The following is a 10139-nucleotide window of genomic DNA, read 5'->3' as shown; positions in this document are numbered from 1 at the left end:
CATCCCAAAACAAACAGAAAAAAAAAAAAATGAAATAACATAGGCGCAGGAGTGGCTGTGTGGTAAGTAGCTTGCCTACCAACCGCATGGTTCCTGGTTCAGTCCCACTGCGTGGCACCTTCGGCAAGTGCCTTCTACTATAGCCTTGGGCCAACCAAAGCCTTGTGAGTGGATTTGGTAGATGGAAACTGAAAGAAGCCCGTCGTATATATGTATATATATATATATATGTATGCATGTTTGTGTATCTGTGTTTGTTCCCCCACCATCGCTTGACAACCGATGCTGGTGTGTTTACGTCCCCCGTAACTTAGCGGTTCGGCAAAAAGAGACCGATAGAATAAGTACTAGGCATCGAAAGAATAAGTCCTGGGGTCGATTTTCTCGACTAAAGGCGGTGCTCCAGCATGGCCGCAGTCAAATGACTGAAACAAGTAAAAGAGTAAAGAGAGTAAACAAAAACTTACTTTAAAAAAAGATACTTTTTCTAAGCTTAGCCATCAAAAACATAACCATAGAAGATAGAACCACAAAACAAGATTCATAATTTCCATTTTAACAACAACCTTAGTCTCTTCCTTCAATCAGATAGCAGAAACTAGAGGGAGATCCTAAAACTTCAAAACTTCAGGATTTGTCAAAATTAGAAGCACACACCTAAATGAATCATTGTGTTTTCTAATACTGAGTTTGAATTTGCTGGGGTCAACTTTGCCCTACATACTTTTTGGGTTGGTAAAATAAATATCAGTTGAGCACTGGGGTTGATGTAATCGACTTAGCTCTTCTCTGAAATTGCTGGCCTTGTGTCAAAATTAGAACCCAATGTTAACAGTACTGAGGTGGTGAGTTGGCAGAATCATTAGTATGCTGGGCAAAATGCTTTGAAACCAATATTAATAGTACTAAATCTCCTGAATCTAGAAACATGGAAAAAAATCATTCCAACCAAAACAGTATCCATACACTCAACCTCCATAGCTCATAATCCTTGCAAAATACATAGTGGCTTCAATAGTTTCACATACCTCTAACTATCATCAATATCAATAAAACTTTTGGCTTCATACCCTGCTACCTACTACTACACAAAATATCTTACACCTTCATAAGAAAAACACAAAAATTTGGCTTTGAAACTCTCTCTCAAGTGCAAGGTATGTGAGCAGGTCACCATTCAATGAAAACAGATCCAGAATTTAATTTTCAATTTCAGTTACACCTTCTAGCCTGAACCTTCACAACCTTCCTCCACAGCCTCTTATGTAGATTAAATATTCAACCATTCTCCAGATATGCCTGCAGAATTACTCCAACCAAATAACAAATAACCCTGAAAGAAGGCTCCAAAACTATGGTCTTAAACTAGCAGAGTGAGACGAGCAAAATGATGTTGTTACACTACAAGAGTCAACTGTATTTTGTCCTGCATGTTAATGGTTCAGGACAAGACCAGCAAATTTAGGGAAGACGGTGGTTAGTCAATACCGTCAACACAAGTTCTTGACTGGCACTTTATTTTATTAACCTGGCTGCTAGGATGAAAGGCAAAGTTGTCTTCAATGAGATATGAATTTAGAATGTAAACAGCTAGAACAAATACTGCAAAACATTCTTTTAAAAAGCTCTAAGAAATCTGCCAGCTTGCAGCAGCAGCAGCAGCAGCAGCAGCAATAATAATAATAATAATAATAATAATAATAATAATAATAATAATAATAATAATAATAATAATAATGGGGGAGCATCATAGCCATGTGTTGAGAGGAATTCTTTGGGGTTTGAATAATTCAGCTTTCTAAACATGGGTGTTTTGCTCAACATCCTTAAACAAACCTTATTCAGGGACCTTTTGAGCAGGATGGCCTACTCGACCTGAAGAAAATCCTTACTGGGCCCAACCTGCGAGGTCATGTGCTGTTTATCTTGATATGAGATCACCATGTTGTACACACATGGTTGTGATGCATGTACCTGGTGTACCCTTATCAGATGGGTAGTCATGATGGGTATACTGGGCTTCGTATATTTTACCCCAGTGTCACTTTGATGGCATGCACGGCTCTCTCACTCAATAATAATAATAATAATAATAATTATGGTTTCAAATTTTGGCGTAAGGCCCAGCAAGTTTGAAGAATGGAGTAAATAGATTACATCAGATCCAGTGCTCAACTGGTGCATATTTCATCAACTCCCACCAAAAGGATGAAAGGCAATGTCAACTATGGCAGAATTTGAACCCAAGACAGAAACATACAAAATGTTGATAAGCATTTTGACCAATATGCTGATGTTTCTGCCAGCATGCTGCCTTAAAAAACAACAACTAATGCTGCTGCTGCTACTACTATTGAAGAAAAAGAGGGTTTAAAAGCAAACTGTAAGGGAACAAATTAAACCTGGAGATACCTCATGGAACTTCTATTGCGTAAAAAAATGACAAAGAGAAAATAAAGTGAAGAAGTCCTTACCTGATGGATGTGTATTTTTCTCAAAGTGTTGATTTAGTATTTCTAATGCTTGTGGTGTGAAAGATGTGCGTCGTTTTCGCTTCTTAGAAGGCTCACTGCCAATGAATTCAGTCAGATTTTGCACCCCATTTTTGTAACGTTCCTCAGCCTCTGCCATCCATCGTTCGAGAACCGGTTTAATTTTCTGAGCACTTTTTGGAGTGATATCCAGTTTTTCAAACCTTGTGTCAGTCATGATATTGGTGGTAGTGGTAGTGGTGATGATGGTTGTGGTGGTGGGGGTGATGGTTGTGGAGGTGGTGTTGATGGTTGTGGTGATGGTTGTGGTAGTGGTTGTGACATTGATGGTAATGTTAGTAGTGATGGTGGTGATGATGGTGTTGGTGAAATTGGTGTTGGTAGTTTTAATATGGTGGTGGAGGTTGGGGTATTGGTGGTATATGTGATGTTGGTGTGAATAGTGATAGTGTTGATGGTGATAGTGGTGGAAATGATAGAGGTGGTGGTGGTGTTAATGGTAAGTGATATGAAAAAAAGAGAAGAAAAAAAGAGAAAAAGAGACATAAGCACTGTCTGCATATTCATTACTGTAACACAATTAACTTGCATACACACACACACACACACACACACATACATGCAAACACACACATTACACAAATATGTATAACAAATATTACACTTGCATACACACCACAAACATATACAACTCAAGCTCATTGTCAACTGTCACACATGCATAAATATAAAGTGCTAGCTCATTAAATCACTATCACATGGATATATATATATGGATATATATATATATATGAATTAATAAATATATATATATAGAGAGAGAGGGGGAGACATACACACACACACACACCAAGAAGCATAAATATTACCAAGATGATGATAACAATGCTCATTATCACCATCATTATCACCAAATGCTTTATACCCATCATGCTGCAACTTGCATGGGTGGAATAGCAGAATAAAGAGTACTTATCCAAATGCAAATACACACACTCCCACACACACACGCACGTACGCACACACACACACACACACACACACGCGCACACACACACACACATACAAAGCATATTCATGAATGCAGGTCTGGCCATGTGGTTAAGAAGTTTGCTTTGCAATCACAAAGTTCTAGGTTTGATACCACAGCATAACACCCTGAGCATGTGTCTATGGCAATGAGAAGACAAAGTAATCAAAACCAGTTTAGTAAATGGAAAATGTGCAAGCCTGTCATACATACATGTACAGGGGTTGGACAAAATAATGGAAACACCTAACATCATAGCATCATAATTTTGAAATATCTATAAAACTGTCAAAGGCTTGTTTATTTTTGTGTTTTTTGATTTATTATTAGTGTTGCTTAATATGTTTTGCTAAAATTGCTGTTTCTTTTCAGAGAGAAAGAGGTAATTAAAATTCATTAAAATGACAGATCTATCAGACTTTTAAAGCGGTCAAATTGTTGGTGCTCGGATGGCAGGCACCAGCATAATGAAAACAGCCGAAATGTATGGTGTATCAAGAAGTACAGCCTTTGAGAAAGAGGAAGAAACCTCCTTGTCAAAACAAAAGTCTGAGAAAAAACCAAAACTTTCAGATAAGGACCGTCGGACTCTTACGCAAATTTTTAGAAAGGATCACAAAAGTACAGCTCCCAATATTGCTGCAGAGCTTAATGACCACCTTGAGAACTCAGTTTCCACAAAAACTGTTCACCAGGAGCTGCACAAAGCCAGATTTCATGAGAGGGGTGCAATAAGAAAACCACTACTTTCAAAAACAAACGTTGCAAAGCATTTAAAGTGAAGTAAAAACCTACAGAACTGGTCCCTAGAGCAGTGGAAGAATGTTATTTTCTCAGATGAGTCATCCGTTACCTTTTTTCCAACCACCAGCCAAAAGAAGCATTTGACCCAGACTGCCTTCTTCCAACTGTTAAACATGGAGGAGGATCTAGGGGGCTATCACTACAAGAACTGGAGACTGTTTTAGCTGAAGAATGGACAAAAATTGCTTTGAAAACAATTCAAACTTTGTATGAATCCATACCTTGTAGAAGTCAATGTGTAATTACTGCCAAAGGTGGTCCTACCCCATATTAAAATAAATTTGCTTGACATTTTAAGGTGTTTCCATTATTTTGTTCAACTCCTGTATATGTGTGTGTGTGTTTGTGCATACATATATATATATATATATTTATTTATTGTGTCCTTGGGCAGAGGGGTTCCTTTCTTGTGAATCATTAGGTGACTTCACTGCTGCTGGTGCCACATAAAAAGCATCCAGCTCACTCTGTAACATAGCTGGCATTAGGAAGGGCATCCAACTGTAGAAACCATGCCAAAGCAGACAGTAAAGCTCAACTTGCCAGCTCCTATCAAACTGTCCCACCCATGCTGGCATGGAAACAGATTTTAAATGATGATGATGATGATGTGTAAGCAGCCATAGTCAAATGGTTAAGAAATGTGCTCCACAACCATAAAGGTCTCAGATTCATTCCTGTAGATTGAAACCTTAGGCAAGTGTTTTGCACTGTAGCCTTGAATTATCTCAATTATCAGTGAAATTGGATAGCTACAAACAGTCTAGAAGCCTATTGTATGGACTGTAGTTTTACATGATGCTAAAAGTGGGGCACCCTTACCCCTTGAACCAATTTGACATTTTTACTCACCTGCAAATGGCTGATTGGCTATAGGCTGGTCCTTCTGTTGCACTTAAAGCTTGTCCGACTTGGGTCTGCGTTAGCCCTAACGATAAGCGCCGGATTTTGAACTGTTTAGCAAACTCTTTGATCTCATCTAAGTTGATGCCATCTACAGTTGTGCTTTCAGTAGAATTGCTTACAGTATCTGGAAGGATAAATTATATAGATATTTATATATAGTGATAATAGTAGTAGTAGTAGTAGTAGTGGTAGTGATGGTAATGATGAAGATGATGAAGATGGTGATGATGATGACAATGATGATAAAGGCAATGAGAGTGTTGATGATGATGATGAGTGTGGTGGTGATGCTGATGATGGTGATGCTGATGATGGTGATGCTGATGATGGTGATGCTGATGATGGTGATGCTGATGATGGTGATGCTGATAAGTGATGATGAGGAGGATGTCAATGATGATGATGATGATGATGACAATGTTTGTGATGATGTAGTGTTGTGATGTAACTCTTTCTGATGGTGATGGTAACAATTATGATAATGATGATGACAATGATGATGATGAGGGTAGTGGTGGTGGTGACGTGTGTGGGTGCGTGCACATGTACACACATGCATGTATGTATGTATGTATGTGTATGAGCATGTTTTAGACATGTTATATAGAAAATACAACCAAGTTATAATTCTAACTATTTTATCATGGTTTTTACCTCCCATTTTTGAAATACTTCCTCACAGCTCATTTGAACAATAACATTTCCAATCTATCATCAACATTTCTAGACTTTCACAGCCTCATCTTCAGGAATTGAAGTGTGAAATGGTTTTTGGCATATGAAATTACCTCTTTTTATGACAGGAAAATGTAATTCATGTACACTTTATTGCTACACTAGCTTACCATAAAAATGAGGTAGTTGCAAATACCTACGTTACATCAAACTTCAAATCCTGAAGATGAGCCTGTGAAAGTCTAGAAACAATAACGGATTTGGTAAATTTATAGTTCCAAAAGAACTGCAAAAGACTCGTACAAAAAGAGTAAGTAAATCTTTATGAAAGTAAAAGTTAATACTTGAACTTAGTTATGTTTTCAATATATCATCATCACCATCATCATCCTCATCCTCATCATCATCATCATCATCATTACCATCATCAATCAGTTTAACATCCAGTTTTCCATGCTTCCAAGGATCAAGTGAAATCTTTTTGAGTTTTAGAAAGATTCTTTTATCAGTGTTCACAATTATATCATAAAAAAAGCTAATGTGAGAAAGTTCCAAATGAAAATGCTGATGGTAGAGGTAAAGATGATGATGATGGTAATGATGATGGTGGTAATGATATTGGTGGTGATGGTAGTGATGATGAAGATGAGGTTTTGTAGCGATGATGGTAATGGTGATGGTGGTGGTGGTGATAGTGGGATGATGTGCGATAAGTATTATGAGGTAAAAAAAACCAAAACATTTTCACGTACTGGGTAAAAGTTGACTGACATTTGGAGGCAGCCCATCTGAGGTAGTTGTGTGGGTAGTGAGGGACTGCGCTGCCACTGTGATGCGAGTGGCTGTTTGCTGCTGTTGCTGCTGCTGGGAAACCGTCGTCTTGGCAATGGCATGATGCTGGGGGTGACCGACCAAGCTCCCAGCACCAGCAGTAACGAGGTTAGAATGAATGCTGCTGGAGTTGATTGCTTGATGTGTACTGTTGTTGTTGTTGCTGTTGTTACTGCTGCTGCTGCTGTTGGTGATGATGCTGCTGTTGTTGTTACTGCTGCTGTTGTTGTTGTTGCTGCTGCTGGTGGTGTTGTTGGTGTTACTAGCACTGACTCCCGTTGTGGTCGTCCCTGTTGATCCCAGTAAGGGCCCAGTGCTACTGCTGTTGTTGCTGCTGCTGTTGTTGTTGTTGCTGCTACCACTGCTGCTGCTGCTGCTGTTTCCTCGTAGAGTGCTGCTGCTGCTGATGCTGCTTGCTGCAACACTGTGCACCAAGCTGCTACTGATGCCATTGCTTGTGATACTACTACTATTATTGTTATTGTTGTTGCTGTTGTTGTTGTTGTTACTGCTGCTGTTGCTGTTGCTGTTGTTGCTGCCACCACCACCACCACTGCCACTACCGCCGCCACCACCACCACTGCTACCACCGCCACCACCGCCGCCGCCACCACCAACGCTGCTGCTGTTGTTACTGTGACCTCCACCGCCGCCACTGCTGCCACCATTGCTACTGCTACTACTGCTGCTGCTGCTGCTTATGATGATGCTGTTATTGCTGCCATTTGTTGAGCTGTTGCCCACACCATTGCTGCTGCAGTTGCTGCTGCTGCTGCTAGCAGTGGCAGCAGCAGCAACAGCAGCAGTACTGTGTGCCTGGTTCTGTTGGTTGAGATGGTTGCAGCCTCCATTGGTGGTGGCATTGTTCACAGGTTGTTGGCCAGACAAGTTGGAGGTTGTCGAATTCACATGTGGGACAGAGACAGGTGTTAACACTTGCTGAAATACAGAAAGAATTTGAGAAATAAGCAGAGGAATATAGTGGAAGTACAAGGAGTATAGAGACAACACAACTGGTATAGCAGTAATGTAAGAATATTGTACTAAATATTCAAGTACCTAGGAATTCCATCTGGTTTACCCAGTGTAAGCTATGAGTGCATAAAAGGTGCAGAAGGAGCATTTGTAGGCCACCAGAGACGATAGACGTTCAATGTGACAGATGCACAAAAGTAGTCGGCAGTAAGAAGCCTCAGTGAAAGAAATTACTTGAGTGCTTGGAAGCCCCCGTAGAAGTAAAGCACAATAGCCAAAATACAAACAGGGCGGAAGAAATTTAGGGTATTATAACCTCTGATGGTAACAAAGGTGTTCTCTTTTCAAGTGAAGAGTAGACTGTACAAAGCTTGTGTATGGAGGCAATGTTGGCAAGCAAAACTTGGGTATTGAATGAAGAGGATTATGAAGGCCATGTGCATGTGTGTCTCCCTGCGTGCACACACATGCATGTGTGTATGCATATAGCTAAGTGGTCTCTGTATATATATATATATATTCCTCATCTCTTAAATATAGAACTGTTGAAGATGTTGTATTTATATATATATATATATAGATATAAATACAACATCTTCAACAGTTCTATATTTAAGAGATGAGGAATTATGTACATTATTTACATTGATGGATATTTTTCCTCATCTTGTTTGTTGTTAACACAATGTTTCAGCTGATATACCCTCCAGCCTTCATCAGGTGTCTTGGGGAAGTTTTGAACCTGGGTTCTCATTCCTAAGGTATTTTTCAATGTTATTATTATTATTATTATTATTATTATTATTATTATTATTCAGGTCATTGCCTGGAATCGAACTCAGAATCTTAGGGTTAGTAACCCGCAATCTTAACCACTACGCCATATGCCCGTGGGCAACTATGGAGTGAATTTTAGGGCTTATAAATCTAATATCTATAAGGGGGCGGCATGTTTTGCCTTTGTATAACCTACCACAGCTGCATGGGATGGAATACACACAGTTTTTGGTCATATTCTCTTCTATTGGTGGTTTTAATTGGAGTAGATAGTATGTTTTTGGGGGTAGTTGTGGCTTAATAGATTGTTACTGAGCTTGATCATTTCTTTGTGGTCGGTATCACGATCACTACTTATATATTCTTTGCTCGATGTTTTAGGCACTGGGCAATACGTTTTAGAGAGGTATTTGCTCAGTGCTTAAAACTTCTGTTTACCAAATCCACTCACAAGGCTTTGGTTGGTGCTATAATAGAAGACACTTGCCCATGGTGCCAAGTGATGGGGCTGAACTGAAGACCACATGACTGGAAAGCAAACGTCTTAACCACACAGCCACACTTGCACCTTATACACATATTTTTAGACATATGCATTTTTATATTTAGCCAACAATGTATTTAAAAGATATGTCCATTGATACACACACCAAAAAATCACTAATCTGACCATTCTGTTCTGTTTCATTGTCATAGCAAGAAGACTACAAAATTGTTAAGAAGTTTGCTTTTGGCAAATCACTCAAGAGTATGGTTCTTATAAATCTCTATTAAGAGTATCTGACTTTGAATAACTACACAAAGACAAAGTCATCAGTAGTTTATCAACATCATATTGGATTATATAATATACATTGTAATATAATATAACATAATATATGATACTATCTATCATGATACATATAATATATAATATTCTGTATTATGGTATATTTCAAGCTGGTTTCTGGAAGAGCTTAAAGTATATGCTTACCTGTGGGCCGACTGCCAAAATTTGACCTTGAGCATTGGTGAGCAGTTGAGGTAATGAAGAAACTTGATTGGCTAACAACTGGTTGGTTGTTTGCTGATTGCTAGTGGTACCGTTTGATGTGTGTGAATTGATGGGGCCTGTTATTTGAGAGAAAGTGGAAGACTAATTATATTTCATCAAATGTAACTGGAAGCAAAACATGGTCAGCAAACAATGACATGAAGAACAGGATGAATACTGTAATGAACTGTGACCCTTTTGTTATTATATTTGCATTGAAATACACTACTTTTTGTCTTGATTAATTTTGAAAACATTGAAGAAGTCAGTAAAATAACTTTGTTATTATTAAGCTGAAGTTTGGAAAATAAAATAACATGAAAGACGCAAAGTTCTAAATTAGAATTTGTCTCCTATCCTTTTAGGGTTGATAAAATAAAATACCAGCCAAATACTGAGGTGGATGTTATTGACTAACTACCTCCCCTCAAACTGCTTACTATGTGTCAAAATTAGAGAGATTATTAAAACAGCCTTTTGACTGATCAACATGTAGTTAATAATCAACACACTCCAATATCTTGCCTACAAAAGTAATGTCTCCTCACTTTGTCTTTCCCCCCCTCCTCCTCTCTTTACCCCTCCTCCTCTCTTCCCCCTCCCCCCCCCTCCTCCT

The 10139-nt window shown here is 38.8% G+C and overlaps 1 protein-coding gene across 2 annotated transcripts in view; it reads right to left on the bottom strand.

Annotated features, from left to right (window-relative positions):
- Positions 1-10139, bottom strand: part of LOC106876972 (POU domain, class 4, transcription factor 2) — a 138991-nt gene that overhangs the window by 3791 nt on the left and 125061 nt on the right. For both annotated transcript variants that reach the window (XM_052974201.1, XM_052974202.1), the window contains 4 exons: positions 9464-9600; positions 6660-7677; positions 5179-5356; positions 2475-2695 (listed from right to left, as the gene is read on the bottom strand). In XM_052974201.1, coding sequence (XP_052830161.1) covers positions 2475-2695; positions 5179-5356; positions 6660-7677; positions 9464-9600 — 1554 coding nt within the window. The remainder of the gene's footprint in view (positions 1-2474; positions 2696-5178; positions 5357-6659; positions 7678-9463; positions 9601-10139) is intronic.

This window comes from Octopus bimaculoides, chromosome 18, assembly GCF_001194135.2.
Source record: "Octopus bimaculoides isolate UCB-OBI-ISO-001 chromosome 18, ASM119413v2, whole genome shotgun sequence".
Lineage (NCBI taxonomy): Eukaryota > Metazoa > Mollusca > Cephalopoda > Octopoda > Octopodidae > Octopus > Octopus bimaculoides.
Note: the sequence above shows the minus strand (reverse complement) of the source record. Positions and strands in the feature narration are given on the sequence as shown.